The sequence below is a fragment of the Rhinolophus sinicus genome, chromosome 9 (assembly GCF_057876585.1).
Source record: "Rhinolophus sinicus isolate RSI-liver-muscle chromosome 9, RSI-T2T, whole genome shotgun sequence".
In the NCBI taxonomy this organism is placed as follows: domain Eukaryota; kingdom Metazoa; phylum Chordata; class Mammalia; order Chiroptera; family Rhinolophidae; genus Rhinolophus; species Rhinolophus sinicus.
In genome coordinates, this window is record NC_142509.1 from 8838669 (window position 1) to 8865476 (window position 26808).

General features: G+C 42.7%; 1 protein-coding gene across 5 annotated transcripts in view; it reads right to left on the reverse strand.

Moving 5' to 3' along the window:
* NTM (neurotrimin) overlaps positions 1–26808 on the reverse strand; it is a 1007340-nt gene that overhangs the window by 421141 nt on the left and 559391 nt on the right. For 3 of the 5 annotated variants that reach the window (XM_088800814.1, XM_074321816.2, XM_074321817.2), the window contains exon 2: positions 10082–10166. In XM_088800814.1, coding sequence (XP_088656940.1) covers positions 10082–10166 — 85 coding nt within the window. Of the gene's footprint in view, positions 1–10081; positions 11223–26808 lie in introns of those variants that run through there. The other 2 variants (XM_074321814.2, XM_074321815.2) reach the window with 2 other exon arrangements.

Below are 26808 nucleotides of genomic sequence, written 5' to 3' on the forward strand. Positions count from 1 at the left end.
CATAAGGACCAGAGAGTAGAAATGCTTAGAGGATTAGGGAGAGGTTTGCTTTGCAATTGGATCAAATTATTGGATGTACAGGACCATATGGTAATATGAATCTAAACAATGATACATGGCCTGGGGGTCTTTGACTTCTGAGGTAGCTAAGATAACTAGGAAGTAAGATACAGTAGGGTTCGTCCTGATGGTCTCTTAGGAAAATGAGGGTAATCAATTCTCATTAAATTCCTGTTCTGAGTTGGCCTCCTAGATACGCGCATCGCTTGGAGATACTGCAGGTCCGATTCCAGACACCGCCATAAAGTGAGTACTGCAAAAACATGAGTCATACTCTTTGTTGGTGGAGGGACTTGACTTTGATTTGTAAAAAAAACGCAACATTGTGAAGCACAATACAGCAAAGTGCAATAAAACAAGGTCGGCTTGAATTTGTAATGGAGAAGTTGAAAAATCATGACTGGGAGAGGAACCGTCAGTCATACAAGAGCATTCAAAGCTCCGATGCCTCCTCTGGACTGCAGTGGCTCATGTCATGGTGGCTAACATGGTGGTCTAATCAGGCCTTCCAGTGGGCCTTTGTACGGGATGATTCCTTAAAAACATATTTTATAATAACTAAGTGTATCAGTTTCCTGGGGCTGTTATAAGAGTATTACACATTGGTCAGGTTAAAACCACAGAAATGTATTCTCACAGTTCAGGAGGTCAGAAGTCTGAAATCAAGGTGTTGGCAAGGCATGTTTCCTATGACACCTGTAGGAGAGAATGCTTCCTTGACTTCCTAGCTTCTGGTGGTTCACTGGCAATTTCCGGCATCCGTTGGCTCGCAGCTGTGTAACTCCAATCTCTGTCTTTGCCATCAAATGGCATTTCCCTGTGTGTCTATTGTGTCTCCACATTGTCACCTTGTTATAAAGACACTGATTATATTGGATTAAGGACACTGATTATTAGATTAGGGGCCCACTCTACTCCAGTATGAACTCATCTTACTTAACTAATTATATCTGCAATGACCTTGTTTCCAAATAGGGTCACATAATGGTTACTGGATGTGAGCGCTCCAATCTATCTTTTCTTTCTTTTATCTTTTCTTTGTTGTGTGTGTGTGTGTGTGTGTGTGTGTGTGAAGTATTGCTCTTTCCAGTTTTCATGTATAACTACTGTGCCAAATTAAAAATATTTGCATATATTCTCTTTCTTACTTTCTTCCTCGTTGGTCCTGGTTACAATTGTTTTGGATTGAGCTTTCCTGATGAGTAAATTGTCCCCAAGATGATTATTCTAAGTGTAAGAGCACTTTTCCACTCATCCACTACATTAGAGCCTGTTTGAAAGCCACAGAAGATCAAGAAATTATTTTCACACAATCATGTTTCCTTTGCCTCAAAGGAGCCAACAAAAGAGGGGCCAATGAAACTTTATCTGAAGGTTGATTTCAGTTTTGTCACTTTCCATCAGTCTTGTGGTTGAGGCTGTTTTCATTAAAAATTGTATGATTTTAAAAAAATCATCAGCAAGATTGTAAGATTATTTCATGTGTTCATTTTATAAGACAAATCTAACCCCCTAAAACCTTTCTAAGCCAAAACATCTCACATTGACAAGACAGCAAGTTGACCAAATGCACCCAACTAAATCCAAATAACTCAACCACGTGAATCAATAAGATTTTGGAAAAACATATCATGAAATATTGGGACTCCTTTATATAATTTAAACCAATTTAAACCCCATGGCATAGGGTTGATGTGAAAAAGACTATTTCTGTGGTTCTGTCAGTGAATTCCAAGGTCAGTTTCTAATGCCAGACATACTGGTCTTGCCCCAGATTTGCACGTAAGGTCAGTTACCAAAGGCAGACAGGCTTCTTTTCTATTTTCACTGTCTCTATGCAAGCCCTGAGCTAGCCTCTCAATGGATAGGAGATGTGAATGAAGGGAAAAAACACAATCAGAGAACAGTAAAGCTGGAGGGCTCAAGTCCTCCCCCAATTCCACCTCTCAAGCAATGGCAGATGGCATCCTTCCCCTTGTTTTGCCTGCTTACTCTAGTGGATTATGAGAAAAATCAGTCTTCCAAGGAAAAAGGGTCTACAAATTCTAAACTTGTACGTGCATTTTCTACTATTTGTTTCCGATAACCTGGCTCCACAGAATCTTCCTTATGGTCTGTTCTGGTAGAAAATTCATCTTCAGAGCCATGAACTGTTATAACCTGCTATGCAACAATCTTGTTATGGAAAATAAAGAAATACTTTTTCTTGTCACTTCTTCTCTGAAATAAAATAGCTCAAGAAATTATTTGAACTGAAGAAGATTCCTTAAATCTCAACATATGTATAGGAGAAACATACAGAAAAGTTGAATTACAGGTAGATGGAGAAGCATTCCTCTCTTCAAGACCTTTCATAAAAGGAAGACACAGTGTATCTACTAAAGTGTAGCTGCATGGGTGTTTAAGCTACAATGGTTTATGATGAAAACTGTTAACTATGTGAATATTATAGATACACACACGTGTGTGTATGTACATATGAAAAGAAAGTTATACTTATACACTCAGCTTTGTGTGCATTATTTCATTTTAACCCAAAGCAACCCTTTGAGGTAGGTAATAACTGTTCTCTATACAAAGGGATTCAAAATTGTTGCCAAAGATCACGCAGAGAAAGGACTTGAGTCAGGGTTAACAGGTATTCGTTGGAGATCTTTGTCTCCATCAATTGCACCCCCATTAAACATTCCTACGGTTACTCCTCTCGCTGGGCTCACATGTTCATTTTGAAATTGCATCCTAACCCAAACAATTCTTGATCTCCTAAAAATAGCAATATTTGGCAATCTATATGATGGTAATGGTATTATTTGTTTCTCATCAATAATTTATTACACAGAATGGAAATCCATCAACTTGCTCCTGAGGTAGCAAAATGACCTCAAACAATGCAAGGATAATGTTATATTTTACCCATCAGTGGAGACTTTGAACCTAAGAGAATAAATATGCTATTAATATTAATTGTAAATTTTTTCAAGATTCCCCAGGAGAGATGCCAATGATCCTACTTCTAGTAAAACAAAGAAGAAAATTTATAGGTCAAGGTCCCACCTATTCTACTGCCCACTCCCAGGGCATCCAGATGTACTGGCTTTCAGAATCTCCATAGAATTGTGTTTCTACCTAGATTTGTTCAATGTTCCATTTCAAAGAAATACACAGCAATGTTTGAAGAATTATTAACTCTCCGTGAGAGAGTCCAACATTGCTAATATCTGAAGCAAAAAGCTGGTGAAATAACCTGGAATAAAATATGGAGATTTCAGGATTCTTTGACAAGAAGGGACCTCTAGAGGCCAGCTGGGTCATTCTCTGTGTCTCCATGCCATAGACGACATAAAACCTTAGACATTCCCCTACCCCATTCCAAAAATACATGTAGTAAAGTAATTCTTGTGCTCCAGGACAAGGAAGAACAACCAAATTCACTTTCTTGGAAGAGAAGAACTTGGCAATGAAAAAAAGAAGGAGTAGAATGAGGAAAGTCCTATGGTTCAAAAAAGAGAACTAGCCTAGAAGTCAGACAAAACTGGTTCCAAGTCTCAGGCTCAGCCACCATCTGACTGTGGAATCTGGGGAAATGCCTCACTTTGCCTCTCGGTGCTTCGGTCTCCTAATCAGTAAAACTGGAATAGTAATAGTATCCACCTCATGGAGCAGCTATGAAGATTGAATAAGACCCTGCCAGTAGAGTGCTTAGCAACCTGACACCTAGTAAGTGGAGTTGCCCCATACAGAATCAGAGGTAGAGTTTAAGGGTGAAGAAGGCAGGCTTTAGGACCAAACAAAAGCAGCGTTTAGGAGACAGCATGGTAACAAATGTTAGCTAGTTGCCTCAGAAACACTCACAGTCAGCATGGTGCTTTTGCACTTAGTAGGAAAAGGTGGCCTTCTTTCAGGCACAGGTAGCCCTAGCTTAGGGCTCACAGCCAGGTGATAAAGTGTGGACTGGATGTCAGCTCCTTCTCAGCCTTTCAGGAAGACATCCGTGTGCGAGACTGATTATCACCAGCCTCATTATCTGTAAAAGCAGGTGGTAGAACTCCCTGGTCTCTGTAATCCTTTCAAACTCAAAAGAAAAGAGAAACGTTTCTGAAAAGCACATACACTCGTAGAAGAGGAGTGTTGGAGCACTGGGCTGTCCCTCCGTACCCTTCTCTAGGTTCCCTTGACAACTGGCATGCGCCTTGTCCTTCTGCCCCACGGTTGGTTGGATTTTTAGCTTTCCTGTCTTAGTTTCTGGCTTCTCAACAGACTTAGTGTGCTTGCAGGAGCCTCCCTCCACGCCCCCATCTGTCCATGCTCTTCTGAGCCATGGTCCACCGGCTGGATGCCTGGCAGGCCGTAGAGGTGAGTACACAGTGCTGGATCCTAGGGGAGGGCAGGGCAATCAGAACAGCAAATGCTTCCTGAGTGGCATTGCTATTCTGAACGAGTTAACTGATAAACAACAGATCAATAGTTACACCAGGAGACAACCACTGCCAGCAGACTTCAAATAGAGAGAAAGAAGGGTGGGCAGGGAGGTGCTTCTCTGTGTCCCTTCTTTTCTTGAAGATGCTAATTTCCCTGAGGTCTACCTGGGGTTGATCACATCATCAGAGAGTAGCATTTCTTCAAAGGCTTAAGAACTGCGTAAGAAGTGACCTGGCAGAAAGAAGGCATGTGTCATGAGTGCAGCTATGAAATAATAGATAACTCACACAGCTCGTCTGTGTCCTGGACAGAAAGACACTAGCTCAATTACTAATGTGAATATGTAACCTCTCCTAGAACAATGTACATAGCTGCACATCGTGGACAAAAATGACAAGGAGCCAGGAACATGTCGCGGCAAGGACACCATATGGCAACTAAGGAAAAGGGACAGAGAAAGGCAAGGGGAAGAAGATAGTGACCTCAGACATGCATTCCTTCATTTAATCACGCAACAACTATTTTTGGAGCACCTTCTATATGTGAGACACTGTTTATACAGTGCAGAATAAGACAGAGAAGGTACCTACCCTCAAGGAAATTGTAGTCCAGTTGGAGAAGACAGATCATAAGCACAAAACCGAAGAAATGAAAGGGAGCACTTTCAAATACCGATGATTGCTCTGGAGAAATGACCCAGGATGACATGCTAATATAAGACTGGTAGAAGTGGTAGGGGATTGCTTCTATGTGGGTGTCAGGAAAGGCTTCAGTGAGGGGTTGCACATGAGCTGAGGCCAAGATGATAAACAGCTGCCCACAGGAAGATCTAGAATGGGATATTCCTAACAGTGGGAAGCACAAGTGGAAAGGCTCTGCAGCAAGAATAAGTTTTCTGTATTCATAAAACAGAAAGCCAAATGTCTACCGCAGAGTAAGTGAACGGAGTGGCAAGAGGACGGTTGCTCAGACTTTATTAGCAAAACCATGGGCCAAGTCATGTGCCACATATTGGGAAGTGAACCTGAAGAAGGCATGGTTCTGTCCTCAAGAGGCCACAGAGTAGCTGGAGAGATTAACAGCATCAAAACTACATCATTCTATGCTATTCCGTGGAACAGCTATCAAAACTCAACCTCAATCCTATACATTTTTCGGACCTTTTATTCTTAACTCAACCCGTTCCAAAAAACAAAACAACAACAACAAAAATATCATCACGTAGTGGGCAAGCCTACAGTCTAGATACATGACAGAAGGTATAGCTCAGCCTCCGATTCTCAGTAACCAGAAGATCCCAAGGAAATATTTGGAGAATCTCTAACATGAAACATATTCATCCAAATCGCCAGGGAACACATGGATGCTTCATAAAGGTCCCTAATTAATGACACCAACATAATGACACCTGGGCATCCCAGGCTTTCCTGTTCTCACTGTTTCCTCAACACGCCCATCAGAGGAGCTCAGTCCTGCCCCACTGGGAGAGAGGCCATTCTTCTCTGACCACATTATCAACAGTTTGTGAATAGGCACTCGCTGCCTCAACTGTTCATTACTTCTTTGTCACAGCCCAGCCTTTTGAGGTGGGCCCAAGGTCCTGGAGGTGAAGTCCATACCTCATGTCTTTTCACACCCCAACACCCAACTCAGTGCACTTCACGTAAGAACCACTTAATAAATCTTCTTTGGTTGACCACAGTTGTATTTTAAAATACAGTGATAGAGAAATGCAGTAAGCAGATATATTGAATATAGGCTGGGAGATATTTTTGTTTTGTTTTCCTTCATTTCATTTGTTCAGTAAACATTTGGAAGCACCCAGCGCTCAAGGTATTGCAAGGCATGAACTCTGCTTCCCAAGAGCTGGCTGCTCCCCAGTCCAAGTGGAGAAAGAAAAGTTAAACAACATTGCAAGACAGCATCTAAACTGAAACGAGTTGGGGAGAGTTAAGTACCAGTGAGGAATTAGGAGAACACAGACGTGGGGGAAAGCTCATTGTACAAAGTCAAGGAGCATAGTCCTAAGTCAGCATCCCAGCTCTGCCACTTGCTAACTTGTGAGACTTTAGGTGAATTTCCCTCTAGACCTCAGCTTCCTCATCTATAAAATAGGGATAATTAAGTCTAGTTCAGAGAATTGCTGTGAGGATTAAATGTCACTATGCATACCAAATGTTTCACAGAGTAAATGGCCAATAATCGGCAGACTATTCAGCTTATCAACATTATTATTACTAGTGCCTCACAATACGCTTTCAAAACTTACTATGTGTGTAACCTTAATCAAAAGATGTCAACTCTCCATGCCTCAGTTCCCTCATCTGTAAGATGAGGATAATAATAGAACCTGCATCGCAGGGTTTTCATTAGGGTTAAACACTAATGTTACAAGGTTGGATGATGGGTGAGATACTATATAAAAGGTGTAGAATACGCCCTAACACATAGTGAGTACTCAATATACCTTGGTTGATGTTATCATTACTGTACAATCTGTTTTATGTAGTCTATCCCTTTTTTAAAAAGATGCAGATAGATTATCAGCAGGAGGGCAGAAAGAGTGGGAGATTGCAAATTGTTTGCAATTCTTTTCCGGCTGTCGATGGCATGTTAAGTGAAAGGTTTTCCAATACCTCCACAAAGATCATTAGCGCTAATTAGATGAAATAAAACATTTGTAAAAGTTTCCTCACATTAGAATACGCTTCTGAAGAATTCATTCTTTGGGGACTGGCAAAGATCCTCCCAAAATGAAACTGGTGAGAACAAAGCAGAATAAAATGAAATTAGAGCAAAAAGTCCTCTGCTGGTTAAGAAGAAAACTACAAGCATCACCTTCATTATCACCCACAGCCACATGGATAGTGTGGCTCTCCAGGGCAGAGCAGAGGAGGTCAGGGCCTCCCTAGTTGTGGTTCCCTGTAGCTTGGCACACGCTGAACAAAAACAAGAAGAAAAGAAGGGAGGGAGGGAAAGAAGGAGGGAGGGAAAAAAACACAGACCCACATGTACATACAGAAAAGCAAAAATAAAACAACCCAGAGCCCTGAACCACTAGCTTGCTGCAACCTGGAATCAGGTTTTGTGAAAATTTAGCAAAGTCTATGCAAACAATATAGATTTTGAAATTCTTACTTGCTCCTCTGTACACAGTTACAAAACCCAGAGCCTGTGTTTGAGAAATCAAGGGTTTCCCACTCCACAAAAGTACACCCCAACATGGTGGCCCTTATTCTAGTATATTAGAGCCTGAGAAGAATAAGGGTCATCTTACTAGGACAGGAATATCCTCAGCGCAGGTTGCCTGCTATACCTGCTGCTTGCTTCACATCTAAATCAGGCCTATGATCAATGGGTTGGTGTCAAGTAGACCCCAGTTTCTCTAACCCCTGCCCTATAGTGCTCCAGCCACAGGGAGGGTCTTGCTACTGATGCCAAGAACACATTCAGCCCCAGGGGCTGGCACAGAATGGCAGGAGATGTTCCAGGAGGGCCTTTTTATGCCATGGCTGGGTTGGGTCTAGACAGGAAGCCCCACCATATCCCATTTCCTCCATCTATACCCTAACAAGGCCAGAGTATCTAAAGCATATGTGAAAATGCAAACCAACATTAGTGCCTGAAAGAGACAGGGAGAAGGACCCCAGAGTGAGAAAGAGGATGGAAGGGAGACAAAGAGAAGCCCCCCAATACATGATAATGTGATTTTAAAGAGAAGTTACTCCTAACTCAGGCCCATCCCCTGACTGAGCATATGCTAAACTCAGCCACTCTCTAGAGAGTTCTGATTCTCCTGAGCCGAGACCAGATCCTGGCCTGTCCAACACCCTTCACTGTTCCTATAATATGGGGGCTAGTATCTGTCAGGGCCTCTGTGCTATTTCTTTATCTCCAAATCTCTATAGAGCTGACTACCTTCCATCTTCTCCTTGAAAATATCATCCCATTTGTTTCTAAAATGTTCTCTCTGTGCAAATGTCTCTATTTTATCTCTTGGGGTTTACTCCTTGCAGCCAAAGTTTAGGGACAAAGGGGCCACCCAGAGAACACTAATGTCATCGACTATATTGCTTTAGAGGTTCATTTCTGTTTTTCTCTTAAGTAATCTGAAATCACGGCAGCTTTGGAGGTCCCATGATATCCCTTCATAAAGCAGATACACAGTTATCTCAGGGTGGGCGGCAGTTAGAATTTAACCTTTGTTCAAAATAGTTCCTAAAGGGCTCAGTGTAAGAGGTTGGTTTTAAGAACCAAGGAGTGACTAGGAATTCACTGGGGTCATGGGGCGTTAGTTCACAAAAGACAAAGAAGTGTAGGGTGCTCACAGACCTTGCATGAGTCCTTAAATCACACACTTCCTTTGACAATGCCAACACCCCTCCTCAACATTTTCTACGCCCTGGGCAGTGCCTTATGTGTATCATCTACAAACAATCTGATCTTAGAAGTACAGTCACCAGGGGGCAAAACAGTGGACACCAGAACTAAGAATCTTCATGTACAAAGGATGGGAATATTGCCACCATGTTTGTTGCCTTGCACTTAGCTCGATGGCCCGGTTTGGGAAACTTTGTTTAAGAGGACATATTAAATCAAAGAGGTACAGGCAAATCACTCTTTCCATGAATCTTCTCAATTTCTACCACAGGCTGACTCTCTTATAAAATTCCAGAGAGTTATATTCCATTACAATCACTAATTCTGTGTTACCTTCCTGTGAGTGCTATGGTTTGTTGGCACTGGAAATTGCGTTAGCATTTCAGTAGGCAGCGTGATCGGGGAGACAGACTCTTACTACCTTACACAGAACACAGCCAAGATTCTTCTTCTCTTCCTCCTCCAGTTCCTGTAAGCCTTAACCCAGAAGCCAATCAGGCCTTGACTCAACACTGAAACCGAGCTTCTGCTCAATAGACAAATTTTGCACATACTGCCTTGGTGGACAGCACCAAGAGACCACAGTTAACTAGGGTAAATGATATTTTCACAGACAAATCAGACTCATCTCCATGACTTCAAGCTCAGAAAGCCATGTTTAGACAGGAAGAGCATGTCCCTCTACCCACCAGCTTATGGCATGAAGGCACCCAGGAAAGCCCAGGCACAGTCAGGCCCAGCACAAAACAGCAGCTCTGCTAGAGTAGGGTACCAGGTTGGCAACCCCCCATGACTTGGGCAGAGTGAGGGCATTCACAGGAAGCCAGACCCCTCCTTTGGGACTCAGACTCATCAACTTCAGAGAAGACTATTCACACGGAGCCCCATCCAGGCCCCCAGTCACCACGGCCACCAGCCTGGAAGTGCCACAGTCCTCAATCTCAGCGACTTCCTGGCCCAGCCACCCCTCATGCTTACCAAGTCCTGAGCCAAGGAGGCCAGTTTTGGGGAAACAGCTCATCTCCTGAACCTCTGAGCGGTTCCCCATGAGACCACCAACAGCCCCAGGGCAGAACATGCAGCTCATCCATAAATTGTGCAGCCCAGGAAACCAGCAACCACCCTGCCAGCCTCTCCAGTATACACACCTGCACCCCAGCCCCTTTCTCCCCACCCCCCTCACAAATCATTGTCAAGTCACAGAAGAACGGCAGCTCCCTACCTGAGGGTGGCGCTCTCCCCCTGCCGGACCGTCACGTTGTCCATAGCTTTGGGGAAGGTGGCATCTCCGCTGCGCACGGGCACTCCTGTGGGTACAAGGAACAGCAGCCTGAGAGACACGACCACGAGGCACTTCCAGGGCAGGAAGAGGTACCCACAGACCCCCATCCTCGACAGCCACAACTTCCCAGAACTCCGGCAGCGGCACGGCACACGCCCCCGGGGCGAGCACAGGAAGTGGGTGGGGTGGAGGAGCGAGCACAGGGACGGAGCAGTGAACTAGCAGCGACCGAGAGGCGCGAGGAAGAGAAAAGCGCGCAGACTCTTCCGAGCCTAATAGTCCTCCCCCAAACCCAGCCTCCGAGCTGCAGCTTCGGATAGCCAGTCTCCACTGAGGGCATCCACAGGGCACTTCCTCGGTGCTGCTTTGGCCGGGGACGGTGGCAGTGGAAAGGGACGCGTGAGGCAGGAGCAAAGGTGTGGGCAGGTCTCAGTAGTCTCTTCTTCCCGTTAACTGTTCAGACATGGCACTTTGGAGCGGAATAAGCACTTTGGTACCCGAAGGGGACAGGGGGTGGGTTAGATCCGGCTACACAGAGGTGGTCTGCAATCCCTCAGTTCCAACGAGGGGAAATCCAACACTTTCTCTGTAAGTTTCAGAGGCAGGATTGCCAGCAGAAAACAATCTGTAACAATAGCAGAATGAAAAGTGGAGCACGCAGGAGGCGGCAGCTGCACCGGGCTTCGTGCGATCCGGGCCCGAGGATCCTGCCGCAGCCTCCTCGGTCAACTTCCTCGGAACCGCAATTTTCGAGGCAGCTGCTGCGATGGGGCGGATCTCGGCGAGGGCAGTGGCCGCGGCGGCTGCCAGGCGGGAAGCGGCCGGGCAGAAGCGGATTGCGGCGGCCCCTTGCTCGCTCGCTCGCGCGCTGGGGAAGGCGCGATGCAGCCGGCACCGGAGCCGCGGGGACGCCACGCTCAGCGGCCGCCCCCGGCCTCTGCGCCGCCTTCCTCCCGGGAGCAGCCCCGACGCGCGCGGGCCCCGACCGCCGGGGTTGTCATGGCAGCAGCTCCATCACTGACCGCCACTTGCTCCGGTGCCGGCGCCGCGCGAGCGGGTGGACGGCGCGCTCATCCCGGCGGGCTGGCGCGGGGCGCGGGCGGGCGCCCACCTTAACCCCCGCGGCGCCGCGCCGCGCAGTGCGCCAGCCGAGGCGAAGAGTTTAACCATTTTCCCCTTGAAAAAACTGTCACTTCCCAATTAAGAAGGCAAAGTTACCATAGTTTTAATAAGCCCGAGACATCTTAATAAGGGTCACAAACTAATTAGGAAAGGAAAACCCTGCAGCATGCATACATGCACCTTTAAAATTATCGGATTAATTCCACTGGCATTGAGAGTTTTGGGAGGATGTTTTAGAATAATCTCATGTTTATTCAATAGTCAACGCCCATTTCACCAACCCCCCACAAAAGCTACTTTAAAACACCAGAGACTCAACACCACCATTCTAAATAGAGATCTTCCATATATAAAGCAAATGCAAAAATCACAAAAGCCTCTTAGTGTGAGAAATTGGCAAAATCACATTAAAGTCTTGGTCAAGTTTGACCGTGACTTACATTCTTATTCTTGTTTTGTCGACATTAAAAGATGCTAGCCCTGCAAAAGTGCTCATACACATGAGTGAGTGTGAGCCACTGGCTCTATTTATACAGTGGGTTCCCAAGTTTCACACTCTTACAGAGCTGATTTCATCTTAAGAGGTGTGTTTTTCAAATTCTTGAAACCTGGGGGAAAACCGGATTTGTCTCAGTTCCTGTCACTTCCCCTCTCTGGATGCTGTGGGTCCCTCAGTACCTACATTTTTAACTCTCCCTTAACTTCAGCTGTGATGGAATGTGGTGCCTTCCCCTTCCTGGGCCGGGCACTTGAGCAAGGGGGAAGCCCAGAGCAGCCAACCCACACAGCAGTGTTAATGCTGCCATAACGTCTTCTCAGGGACTTCCAGATCTGAGCTCACTGCACTGACCCATATTCTCTCTGCGGATAGAGAGTAGGCAACAGTGGCTTTGTTTTGTTTTGTTTTGTTTCCCTATATTATCAAATACAACAAGGAAGCCAAATTATAATAACTGTTAAGTAACAGAAAAATGTTCATTCCCAAAAGCCATCTCAACACAAAAGAGACAGAATCATTCTAACTATAAGGGTCCTGGGGCCATAAAAGTCCTTATACTATGCAAGTAGTAACCACAGCCTCCATGTGGTAACAAGCATGTTAGGGATGACACAAGCATTTCGCCCACCATATCCCCTTCACTCTAACTACTTTCGATTGATAGGGGCTGATGTCAGGTTTGCAGATGTGGAAGCCAAACTCCAATGTGACAAAGAAAAACAGAGCCCCTGGCTTTTCTCTTATAGTTGGCCACAAAGTGGTTGACCATGAAAAGTTGAGCAACTCTACAATGAAGATCTCAATTAATTCATCATTCGGCCCATTTACCCTTCCACTTCTCTGGTAACTTTTTCTGATATTAAATTCTCAGGGAAACTCATTTGCTACTTTTGGCCAATGGAGACAGGACAGTTTGATATATAGTCCAAAAAAAAAAAAAAAAAAAAAAAAAAACGACTGTCAAGTATAGCCACAAAGAAAGATTTTACTACCAGGGACGGAGAAAATGATATCTATGGGGAACAGCTGAGTTTTGTTTGTATTTTCTCAAGAAAAAGATAATTCACACATTTTAGCACTAGTCCATCCTTGCAAAGGCCTATTTCCTTTCCATTTTACAATGGAAAATTGTGGAAATAGCAAATTGACTGATTTCACCAAGTAAGATGGTATATGATAGCAGACATAGGCAGGAGATTATGTTCGCTAACTTTCAGTTTGCTAAGTTTGGGGTTCTTCTTGCCCCAAAACCAAGGAGTCACCTCCAATCATCCATCCATCTAATTTAACCACCCCTCATGTTCGCTGCCAACCCCTCTTTGTATATTCGTCTTCACCACCTCAAGTGGAAACAAAGGCCAGCAATAAGGAAGGAGAGGGACTCCGGTCTTGGAGCCATTTCCCTGCAGGTTGGAGAATGGCAGCAATGATTCGTGTCATGATAAATTCAAACCTGGCTCTTGCATCTAATTCCCAGGTAGATACAAATGAGCATTAGTTTTTGCATCTAGGAATGTGGATAATGACAACAGGCCTTCCCAAGGGACCTACATACATGATTAACTCTACAGTAAAATACTTAGAAATCCATTTAAGGTGGAAGATGCTCTATTAATACATTTTGCCTGCCACCGCTTCATTATTATGGCTGGGCAGGAAAATAATTCTTATGGGCTCCTTAAGATTATACCAGGCTGCATGCAGTTGTTATAAGACAGTCCGATCATCATTGTCTCTGGTCATGAAGGGATAGTGCTAAGCTGCAGCATTCCAGCAGTTGCTGAAAAGAAATCCAGCAGAGCTCAGGTAACGCTCAAGGTGGACAAAGAAAAGCCACTCGTAACCTGATGCCTGCTCTTTGGACCCAGGGATCCAAACTTTATATTGAAAAATGGAAGTTTAGAAAGTGGTGAAAGGTCAAATATGCCCGCAAGGCATATTGAACAAGGCAGAATCCATTTCTTTCAAACTCCTTATTGAAGTGGTTTGAATAGATGAAGATGAAAATCATATGTAAGCTCCCTTCCCACCCCCTAATCCCTAAATATAACCAACATTTAGTGGCTTATCTTATATCCTGTCTCTTGCTTCATAAAAGCTGCTAGATTTATTTTCTTTTTCCCAGCATATCCGAGTTAATGAAAAAGGGATGACAGTCAGAGCAATTTCATTATTTGTGTTCTTTATAGAAACAACTTCCTTTCTGTCTCCTGGAAAGCAGATTCCTAATGAGCGCCCACCTCCACCTTCTTCCCCCCATCTCCCTCTCCTTCCTCCCTTCCCTTTTGCATACACATATACTGTACACATAAATCAACTTGTCACAGCTTGTCTCTGTGCTGACAGCTGTAATTGCTTCAGGTTATAAAAATATCTATAGGACAATGCCTTTCAAGCTCACAGACGTGTGCGCGAGCGCGCGCTAGCACATACGCGCACACGCGCATACACACCGCCTGAGCAAAAGAAAACAATCATATTCCCCTTAATAATCTTGTGACTGCAAAGGAGGGATGTACAGGAGCTTGCAGTGCAGACTGTGGAGTGCTGGCAGGCAGGTGAGAAAACAGGAGTAAACGGAGACTTCTGGCAGCGGTAGCATCTACACACTAAAGCAGGGTTGGAACAGGGAAGAATTCCCAGTGAAAGGGAAATCAGCTGTTGTTTTTGTTTTACTGTGTTACCGCCAGCAAGCCTGGGTTAGCTAAAGAGCTGTGAATATTCCACACACACAAGGCCAAAAGAAGAGCATTCGCTTAAGAAATGCCAGTTCTGCTTCTCCTTCTTGAAAAAGGCTAAAGGCCCCCCTCTCCTGGTGGAGATTCCAAATAGGAGTGCAGGCAAGAAGATGACAAATGCAGGGTGGTTAGAGTGGCCTGGCACCAAATAGACACTGAAAGGTGTAATCAGAAAAGGCGATGTCCATCTGGATAAATAGATGCCTGTAGAGGAGGAGAGAAGGGCTGGGCTCTGGAAAAACACATACCATTCTTCCTCCTATACGAATATAGGATCAAAATAAAAATCACTGTTCAGCTGGGCTAGAGTCTAGCATGTTAGGATTTTAGCAGGAAGAGCAAAAGAGGGGAAGAAGCCTCCACAGGAAAGAAAAAAGGTCACAAAAAGAAAATGGAGAAGGAGGGTAGGAAGAAATGACAAAGGTTTAACTACTTGTGGGTTTCAAAAGCCGTAAAACTTCCTAAGAAATACATACAGTGAAGAAATGGTCACTAGAACAGTGGGTATTTAGATAGAAAACTGTAAAGGAGCAGGGGGGAATGATAAAAATCAAAGCACCAAAAAAGCAAAAGTCAGACACCCAAAAAGGAACCTCCCAAGAGCCAGGGGTCTGTAGAGCAGAATCTTTCCTCATCTCAATTTTGGTTCAGAACAAGACTCTGGACTCCCAGAATCACAGAGTGATACAGTTAGAGGCGACCTTGGAAGACGTATAGTATGAGGTGTGATCAAAAACTATGGTGAATGCTGCTGCTGAGTGCCGTATGACAGAAAGGCAGGGATCTTCAGTACGGGAAGCTGCGTGTCAAACCTTAGTAACAATGTGTGACATGTTTTAACTTGTTTGGTGCAGTCAGTCAGGTGTGAGCTACGGTTGAGACAAGGTGTGTTTTAAAGTGTGCCATAAATCATCCTCCATCATGACAGTGTCCCATGTCACACATCACTTCTGGTACAGCAATTTCTGTCAAAAACATTACAATGTGTCCTCATCCACCTTATTCACTGGATCTGATACTGTGCGACTTCTGGCTTTTCCCCAAAGTCAAAATGACCATGAAAGGAAAACGTTTTGAATCAATTCAGGACATCAAGGCAGCCATGACAGTGCAACTAAAGACACTCATGAAAGAGGACTTCCAGAGCTGCTTCAGAAAGTGGCAAGAACAATGGTATAAGAGTGTTTGAAGCAACGGGGAGTATTTTGAGGGGTATTAATGGCAATGTGTCTTTTACTGTAATAATTTTTGGGGGGGATTTAAACATTCACCATATTTTGTGATCACACCTCATATAACACTCTCATTTCATAAATGGAGATTGAGCCCCAGGACAAAGGGGCTCAGATTGTCATAGGGACAAAGGACTAGTTAATAACTAGTAAATCAGGTAAATCAGGACTAGAACTCAAGATTCCTGCTCCTGTTCCAGTGTTTTTTCCACTATACCTGCCAAGTAAGGACACTTCATAAGAGCTAAGTAGTAAAAATATCTCCTTTGGCTGTTATGTCTACAGATAAGGGAGATTTATAGAGGAAGTGATATTACTGCCCAGTGTATGTCTGGGTGTCCAATTATTCAACTGACTTCAATGTTTTCAGTAAACTTTGTAGTAACATGTAGATTTTGAGCTGCTCCTATGTACCAGGAATTGTTGCAAGTTAGGAACACAAAGATAAAATGCATAATCTCTGCCCTCCATTTGCTTATCGTATAGTGCTATTGGATTTGTCAGTGCTTTTATTTGTATATGCATTCATGATTGTTAAAATTATAACGAACTCAACCCGGCACTCCCTGTAATGCTTGAGGACATTCTCATTGCTGAGAGAAACAGGCTGGAGTCTGCCTACCCCTTTGGAACACTTTGTTCCATTACACTTGTCCAGATACCCAGACACTGACCATGGTTTTCTAAGCTTCATTTAAAGTGGCATTAGGAGGGGAAGGGGTGCTCTCAAGGATTCATAAATGTAGGGAAGAAATTCATCTACTCAACAAACAAGCATTTAGTAAATACTAAATGCCAGCCATGCACTGTGTGGTGGATTTAAGCTGTGGATAAGAGAGACAAAACAAAACCAACCAATGTGGGTCTTATCCTTATAAAGCCCACTGTGTAGCAGGGGAGCGGATTCAGGACATCGAGGCAGCCACGACAGCACAACTAAAGACACTCACGAGGGGAGTGGATATTAAATGAAAAATTTCACAAAACAGTGGCTGTAATTGTGAAAAATCCTATGAGGCATAAAATGGAAGAATGCATATGACAGAAGGTTATCATGGAATCTGGAAGATCAGGAAATGTTTCCCTAAGGAAGTGACTTTAAATGGGGACTTAAAAGTGAGAAGGAGATGAAAGGACAGGAGGTAAGGACCGTAATCTAGTTGCAGCAGGACAGAATCTCCATAGCTTAAACCCAGAAGGAGCATGGGAAGAAGAAGCTGCCTTTTATATTCTTAGGTGGTGCTCACGTAAAGGAAGGATGGGTGTGTCTGAAGGGCTATGTCTGATTGAAAACCTCTAACTGCTTCAACAGTCCACGTCCACGCCTTCATCGATTCATTCAGTACATATGTATTGATTAAGAATGACCATGGGGTTTGGAATCAGACAGACCAGAAGTCAAACACTCATATTCTCCATTCCTAACTGGGTGACCCTGGGGAAATAAGTTAACCCTGTTTGTAAAATAGTGGTGATAATGATACCGGCCGCACAGGGCTGGTATGAGAATGAAATGAGACAGGAGATGTAAAGAGTTTAGCATAGAGCCTATCACATGGCAGGGGCTGACCACAGGGTAAGTATGTGCTTCTGCAGTGGGACCGGAAGGGACAGCCAGTGAACCTGCTCCCTTCCTTCACAGGAGCTCTGGGCGTGATATTCCTTCAGAACCCAGGAGCCCGCTGAGCACAGGCCTGTGTGCACCATCTGTGTACACATCCTGAGGAATTTCATCCCAGAGACAGAGCAGAAACATCATGCTGAGATGTCATCATAAGGGGAAGTGGCTCAGCCTTCAAACCAGGGCAGGAAGAGGGGTGACCCTCCTGCTGTCTCCCGAGTGTCACAACCCCAGTGTTCTCCAAAAGCACACAGGATACAGGGCTGTGGGAAACAGCCTGTGCTTGAGAAAAAGGATAGGGCTTTCTCTTTCTGTGACAGCCTGGGAACTTCTATTTGTCATGTTCCCACATATACCTGAATGGTAGAAAAATAAACTGAAAAAAAGATGACACCTCCATCCCATCATAAAGAAGGCAAAATGCCCTCTGACCTCCTTCCGGTGAAGCTTTCAGCCCTTCTTTACTCCTGTGGGTTTGATGGCTGAATCCAAAGCCTCCTCGGTCTAGAACTTAGACTAGTCATTCGATAATAACATCCTGTGCCTGACTCATTTCCACGGAGCAATGCTTCAGGATAAGCCAGTACCCTCTGTGCAAGGTAGCAAGGTTGCATGCAGACATTCATCTACATGCATAGACATTTCTAATGTTTTCAGGATGCAGCCCAAGCAGAGTCAGGTGATGGCTTCTCATTTACAAAGAGCTCTTTGAACAGCAAACTAACCAGCCCCCAACTTGGAGCTGAAAATCCCAAATTTACTGTCAGAGGAACTTGTCTTGCCTGTTCCCCTGCACACTTTTCTCCCTAAACAATCACCTATTACACGTTTTTCTTTAATCCTCTTCGTTTTCTTTAGAGGTTTAACTCTTTGTTCCCCGCCAAGAGCAGCAACTGAAGAGGTAAGTGATAAGGAGACAAGAGTTTGCTCAATAACATATAGGCTCAACTGTACTTATTATTGGAGGTAACATTGTAAAAATGTAATGTAAATATCATTCTGTAAACCAGAAAATCTGGCTCTAGTCCAACTCAAGCCATCATTCTATCACCTTAGATAAGTCACCTGCTTTCCTGAGTGTTTAGTTTCTTCATTTGTCAAAAGAACCAGCATCTTCATGAGAAGTTTGTCTTTGAGAACATCTACTGCTAATGTATCCAAATGGGCTAATGCACTTTTGAAAGCTAAAAGAACTGTTCTAGAGTAAGATGACAGCTCAGTAGAGGGGCTGGGGTTCAAGGGTATCTATTGCTTTCAAGCCTCAAGTCTGCCACTTATTGGCTGTGTATAGCTGCCCAAGTCACTTCCGCTTTCCTTCTAAATGAGGAGTTTGGATTAGATGACTTCCAAGGACTCTTCCACATCTAATAGTCTATAGTTTTAAAATGAAACTCAATAAAATAGTTTCTCGACACTCTCCTCAAACTCAGTTTATCCTTCATATTTGCTTATCAGTTTCTCCTCTAGAGAAATAGCCCTGCCCCTCATGCCCTTCCACTCCTCATTCACCAAGGTTTCCACTTCAAAAGTCAGGAAACCACTGTACAAAGTAATGAACAAATTGCACTGGATCTAAGGCAAGCTGATGGAAGAACGAAGAAGATTAAAAATCTTCTGATAAAGGGTTTCTTTAAGGAGAAGAAAATCCCACAATGCAACCAGCAATGTTAATCTTCAATAAATATGCTCTTAATATTTAACTGGCATTTATTTAAACTTACAGTAACTGTCCTATTAAATCTAAATTAATTACCCATTTGGGAATCTTCCCCTAAAGCCTAGCTGGAACATGGCTGTCTAGATCATAGTCTATGCTAGGCATCCAGCCATAAAGAGAATATTTAAGCCACTTTAAGACTAGACTATTAGAATATCATGGTTGGAAGGGCCTTAGAGGTCAACTGGACTAGTGAGTTTTATAACCGTGTCTTGACTGTCTGTGGGATTATTTTTTCCCATCTCTCCAATAAGGGCTTATTGTGCATTCCTTATATCTAATCCATTTCTGTATTTCTCTTCTTCCTCTCCTATTTTATTTTGGAAATCTCTCTCTCTCTCTCTCTCTCTCTCTCTCTCTCTCTCTCTCTCTCTTTCTCTCTCCTTTCTGTTAGTGATATTTTTTCATTTCGATTCCATATTTTAGACTCATTCTGCTGTGATTTTGTCTCAGCCTCTCCTGATTTTCTTAGGATAAGCCGTTTTGTACACATAGCAAATTCTGTGTACACACATGTATATGTACCACATACATATATATTATTGTATGTGTCAAAAAGAACATTTTATAATAGCAGTTGTATATAAAAGACTAAATTCTGTGAAACAATCCCTGAGTAGCACTGCTTTAGAAGGGGCAGTGAGAGTGGAATTGGGTTGAACTGATCTTTGTTACCTCTGAAATCAATCCATATTTTTTATTATAAATGTGGTCCCAAGCTGAACTTCTGGGATATTATTTTGCTATGATTATAACGCATGTATAACATTTCTATACCACACACTCACCCCCTGGTTTCATCCAATCAGTTTACTAGAGAAACATGTGGATTAAAGATAAACACCTAATTAGATGGGTTAGTGTTCAAGCTGAGTTAATTTTCCTTAAGAAGTGGGAATTGGTTGAAACTAAAATAATTTACCCCAAGGCTTCTAAAGGTGTAGGTCCCTGAGTTAGATTTATAAATGTTCACTCTATGCCTTGCAGGACCTGGAGAGGGGGTGGTGACGCAGGGAGGGATGGCGTCAGAGATGGAAATGGGCAGAGTGAACATGACCAAATGGATGAGCAGAATGTGAGCAGATGAGAAGGCATGCCACGCATTTTTAAGAAGACTAAACATATTCTCAGCTGTTTGCTTGTGGAAGGCTTGCATTGGCGCTGCCTGTGGGAGCCATGGTTGTTTTTCTGTGTTTTTTTTTTTTTTTTTTTACTTCTTGCTAAACTAATACACAAACCATCCCACTTCTTTTTTTCTTCTTTACTTCAATTACTGTCAAGTTAAACTAAACACACTACACAACCCTTACAGTGTCTTTAAAAAAATATTTTGTATTCATAGCTCCTTATTCTTTATTTTATTGAGTCTTAGAAATTCAAGAACTAATTGAACACATTTCTGTCTGCTTGTGCATCATTCCCGCTTCTACCTTATCTGGGCATCTTTACTCATTACCCTTAGAGGCTCACGGCCTTTCACGGTGCAGTAGAGGAGACTGCGGTTAGGACATCACCTCCCTTCTAACCTGGGAGTTGATGTGGGCTACCCCTCCTGGAAATAAATGATTTATTCCCCCAAAACTTTTGTACACTTTCCTCATCTAGTTTTCCAAAATACTACAAGTAGTGCTGAAGGTAAGTGAGGAAATCAGAACAATTTATAAGTGGCTTGGGAGCATGGACTTAAATATTTAAACCTGGGAGAGAGAGAATGGGGAAAACGTGAGCGTCCATGTGAGTAAGTGACAACATGTGAAAATAATTTATCTACGTGTTCACAAAAGGTTTGACAAGGTGTCAGGGTCAAAGATGCCTTTTAAAAAGTGAGTAATGAGGATACGGTTGCTCTTCAAAAGCAGAAAATCAGCTTAAAGCTAAGACACAGATCAAGGCTAGATTGACATGTTTCTATATGGAGAAGTATTAATACTAGATTCCTCAAGGGAGAACTGCTGGGACAAGTCAACTGTAACTTTTTTTTTTTTAATCAATGATCTGCCAAAGGGGATTCATAGAGAATTTTCCCAAGTTTGCAGCAGACCTTAAGTTCCCTTAATTAAATTTTCAGGTGACACGGATGTGCTGCAAATACCCACAAAGTTATATGAGTGTGTAAAGAAGTGGACAAATACAATTGTCATGCGGGAGACCCTGCTCGCTGCGCCATTTGTCCTGCAGGGTGTCATGCAGGGCGTCCAGCGAGGTCTCTGCTCCCACTCCCCACACAAGAATGCAGGATATGGTGAGGCCAAAAAGGAACACCCATGGAGCCATAGATGGGGGAGTCATACCATTATATCCTCGCTGGTGGCTGGGTTGGAGAAACAGGAAACAGGAGCCATACAATTGTCAACCCTCATTGCTCCGCTTGCAGGCTCAGCCACCATCTTCTTACTAGCCCCCCACTTTCTGCTAGCATAGCCACGGCAGTTATATTAATAGCCAATGGCTCACTGGTTACAGCTGACGGCCAACTAGCCACAGCTGATGGCCATGCAATCACAGCCAATGGCCAGCTACTACCTGAGCCAGCACCTGTCTATGTGAGGCCGAGAGCCTGGAAACTGCTTTCTGGGGCTCTGTCCCCACAACAATGTAACATATTTTAGGAAAAATCCTGCTTGTCAGGTGCTGGACTCCGGCAGTGGAGGAAGAACAACGATGAGGAGTGGACCGGGTGTGGATTTGGGATCAATGGCTTTCACTTTAAGTCCAATCTCAGCAAATCTCCAGCGTGACCTTGGATACTTTTCTTACCTCTCTGAGCCTCAATTTTCTCCTCTATTAAATAGGAATATCACCAACCTCATGTATTTGCTGTGAGGGTGAAATGAGATATTCCATGTAAAGTACCCAATGAAGTACCTGGCATGCGGTACAGACGCCACAGATGATAACTAGTGATTATGCTTTCACAGCACAGGAGGACGACGCTGGAAACAGCGATAGCCAGCGGCCCCCAAGCTACAGTTTCTACAACACATTTTGGAGTATAATACTATCGATTATTATCTGCAGGTATCAGGATATTGTACAAAAAAGAAATGTTGGGGCAAACATTTATGAAAGCTATAAGGATATTCGGAAAATAGAAATAAAGAAATGTTTCCTTTACACACAATTACTTTTTACTGTGTTATATTACTTCACATCATATCACGTCATATCATATTATACATACTATACTATATATTACACTGTTACTGTATTCAAATATTACTTACGAGGTCAGATAATTAAGTTCATGAACTCATCCTAGAAAAAGTGCTACATACCTCATTGCTGAATACCACTACGGTCACTTTCGAAGTTCTCCCCTTGGGAAGCTATGCACCGACGCCAGCGCCTAGTCCACCCTTCAAAGTAATTTTGGAACTCTTTTTCTGGAATGGCCATCAGAGCTGTTGTCATATTACCCTTGATGTTCTGAATGTCACCAAAATGTCTTCCTTTCAATATTCCCTTTATCTTTGGGTAAAGAAAGAAGTCATTGGGGACCAGATCAGGTGAGTAGGGAGGGTGTTCCAATGCCGTTATTTGTTTACTGGCTAAAACTCTCTCACAGACAGTGCTGTGTGAGCTGGTGCATTGTTGTGATGCAAGAGCCATGAATCGTTGGCGAAAAGTTCAGGTCATCTAACTTTTTCACGCAGCCTTTTCAGCACTTCCAAATAGTAAACTTGGTTAACCGTTTTGTCCAGTTGGTTCAAATTCATAATGAATAATCCCTCTGATATCAAAAAAAGGTTACTACCATCATTGCAACAAGTTTGCAAACTTAATTGTCAGACCTCGTATTATAGTTTTCATTGTAGCTCACAAATAATACAGGAACTTGACGTGCACAATTTCTGAAAACTGAAATCAGGAGTGGGTCACTTTTGCTCTCTCCTCCCTCACCACTGCCCACCCCCACTTAATTCATTTAGTCCTTCTCTCACTGTGGGTCTTCATCCCAAGTATCTTTCATGTCCAGCTATCTTTCTCAACCTCAACTGCCTCACCCTGGCCTAAGCCGTCATCTCTCCCTGCTTTCTTATTTGGAGGACTGAGATTCCCTCTTACCTGAATTGCTTCCATCTGCTCTTGCCAGATCTATTTGAAGCTCCACATTGAAATAAAATTTTCCTGAAAATCTGACCATGTCACTCTCTGATTCAATCTTTAGTGGATCCATACAGTGAATTGAATAAAACCTCAAATCTTTTGCGTGTTTTCTGAGGCCTCACAATGTGGCCTCTATTTTCACTTTTTTCTCCTGATGCTTCCTTTATGGAGCCACGTCAGTCTGTATTTTAATTTATTATTATTTTAAGCTACAGATGTTCCCCTTTCTCAATTTGGGGCCTTTGCATATGCTGCATTCCTGCCTAAAATACTAGCCTCACATTTTTTTCCGGCTAAGTTCTATTCATTCTTCTCAGTTCTAACTTCCTCATAAAGACCTTACTTTAACTATTTCATTCCATTAGAGTAAATTCCCACTGCATCAGTACTTCTAACATGCATTATACTTATAATAGTTTAAATTCTGTCTTTTTCTCTGTTGTATTCCTGAACCCTGATACAATGCCTGACACATAATAGACTTTGGTAGAGATTTGTTGAATTTAAATGAATAAATAGTACAACTGGGGAAAATTCAAAAATTATCATGATTTTCTGGCAGGGACTTCCAAATGAAGGAACATTTAGCAAATGAAGACATTTGGTGTTTATGAAGTGTCAGGGTAAGGTGTGCACAGACTTAAGGATCAAACTCAAGCTATAAATAAGAAAAAAGAACCCCAGTAAATTGAAAGATGGTAGTTTAAGGCTAAAAACAATCACGTCTGTATAAAAGGTTATACAAGCAAAAATAATATCTAAATAGGATAAAGGAAGGTTTGGATAAATTAGTGGGTGACAGACCCATACTGGTTTATTAGGTTAGGGGTGTCTGATGTATAGCTCTAACCTTTGAAGTATGATTCTCATGTAAAATCACTGTTGTCCAAAACAGGTAAGTAGGACATCTGAATTGATATGACCTGCTATGACCTTTCTAATGCCATGTTTCCATTTATCCAGTAATTCTATTGTCTGCATTGTTAAGGATAAGAATTATGCTTATATTGCCCCCTCATACCTTGAAGCCATCCATTCTAGAATATTTGTATACAGCTGGTAAGAGCATGTTTCAAATGCTGCAAGAAAATGTGTGTGTGATTTGTGTGAAAAATGAACCCTGAGCAAGGGAAAATTTAGTTGGACTGCTTTCTATTCTTATTCTCCACTTCCTTGGCTATTTTCTCCATGTCTGATTCCTGACTTCCACTCTTAACAATGGCTTGGGACTCCTGCTCCATCCTGCACTCACTGCTTCCTTGAACATTACCTCCTGATATATTCCAGGCACTTTCCTCACTTCCCTTCACAACCTCCTTCCAAAGACTCGACTTCTAATAACCAGAAGAGCTGGGTTACAACATGTCATTAAATTCTTGGTTTCATGGTCTTTCTTTTCCACCTCATTGCTTCCCTGAGTCAGCCTATTTCTCAGGGCCTAATGGGGAATGATCAGTTCTATATAATTCTTCATTTTTCACTCTAGGGGAAGAGAGCTGTGACAGCCAGAGTCCAAAACAATAGATAATGACCAGGCCTGTGTTCTCACTTTATGTTCTATGTGATTTGCTTCTCCAGAAGGTGTCTAACAATGACTTCATTTGGGAAGCTATGTTTGTCACTTTTATTTCCTGAGGACACAGCTGAATAACATACACATGACCCCAGAGAGCCAAAGAAATGGCAAGCCCAAAACCAGAAGGGCTCTAGAAAATTTTCTCCAAAATCATGGTTCTAAGAAGTTAGTTGGAAAGATTGTGTCTGATTGCCCAGCTGGAATGATAACACCCTTCTGACATTTATTCAACAAGTATGTACGGGGGTAGATGGTGTGATTCAACAGGGACTGTCCTGCCCTCAGTCGGTCCCTCAAGGCTCAGTCTGCTGAAGAGACAAACACTGGAAATAATTATGGAGATAATCAATGAATCACTAGTGGAATACATATTACAGGGGAAAGTGCAAGATTACAAGAGAACAGGAAAGGGGAGGGACAGTGTCTTATTCATAATCCCTGTATCTCAGCTCAGAACAAGGGGAAATATATTCAATAATAAACCAATCTAAGAAGGATGATTGAATGAATAAACACCTGGAATCTAACACCTCAATATTTTTCCATGAGGCCAGTTAGTTGTACCTTCTCCTACCAAACACCTCTACCAGGTACCTTTCTTTCTTCCAAGAGGCAGTAGAGTTCTAAAGAACGGGGGTGCCCCTCTCATGTTGTTATCTATTAAACCAAAATAGGAGAAGTTTATAAATCAGGCTATATAAATACTTTCAGCACACTTATTGTGCTTTTGGGAAAGCTAGCTTACCACGCTCTCAGAAAAAAATCCACTCTAATCCCAACACCCAATTTATGTGCTCCTAGCACTCTCCATCCAAGAATAGCATTAATGATAATCAGACTATTAGCCAGGGTGCTTGGTGTGAACCTGAAAAATTCGAGAAATGATCTTATAAATTATTTTCCAAGGATATCATATTTAAGCATTAACAGGCACAACTGACTAAATTCTGGGAATTGAGCATAATTACATGGAAATTGACAGGACACAAATGCCAAGAATCCTGTTAACCTTTAATATCTTGAAAAAAAAAATTCTTGTAATTAACTCTTTCCTTTGTCTTAAATGTTACTGGTGACTGTTTAGAGGCATAAGCAAACACAGAAGTGAATGGATTGCAAAATCTTTTTTTTTTTTAAATTAATTAAATTTATTGGGGTGACAATTGTTAGTAAAATTACATAGATTTCAGGTGTACAATTCTGTATTACATCATCTATAAGGATTGCAAAATCTTGATATTTGTTTGGAATCCTAGAGTTCCCCAGGCATTCCATAGAATAAGGGAGTACTAAATGGAGCACTTGGAATTTGACTATTTCCAGAAGTTGTTTCCATCTTTGTGTTTGTTCTGCTCTAGTTCTCTGCTTATAATTATCCACACTGAGTAGAAGCTCTTTTGCATTAGCAATTATAGTGAAAATGTAGGTCTGAAGCATTCGGTGTCTAATGCAATTTCTGACCTGTTCTATGTCTTTGGAAAAGTCACTGCACCTTTTTAGTGTTTCATATTTCCTGTCTGTGAAGTGAACATACTAATATTGAACTCTAACAGCAATAATATTTGCCTAGCACTTTAAACTCGACTGTGGACATTCGCATCCCTTATCTCACTTGTATAGGAATGTCTCCTTCATTTTCCTTCCTTTCCAACTCCATTGATACCACTAAGGCCCTCCTTGTTTCTTTTCTCTACTATTTTAATTAAATCCTAACTCATCTGCCCCCAACTCTGCCTTTATTTAAACCAGTTAAAACTTCCTTACAGGGGCAGCGTAGACTCCTTGGGGGTCGGAAAAGGTTGGGGGAAGATTGGTTGTCATCATAATTGTGGAGACACTGCGGCCACTTAGTGCATGCATGGGGGCCAAGGAAGCCAGACACAGACACTCACTCAGCACGGGATATTCAGTCACAGATAGTGACTGTCTGCCAAACATTTAGGTGAGTGAAACCCCCCCTTTTTTTTTTAAACCAAAGCCTAACATGTACTGCATTTGATATATGAACACAAAATATTTTTGCTAGGTTTTAATGCTCACTAATCTTCCAGGAAT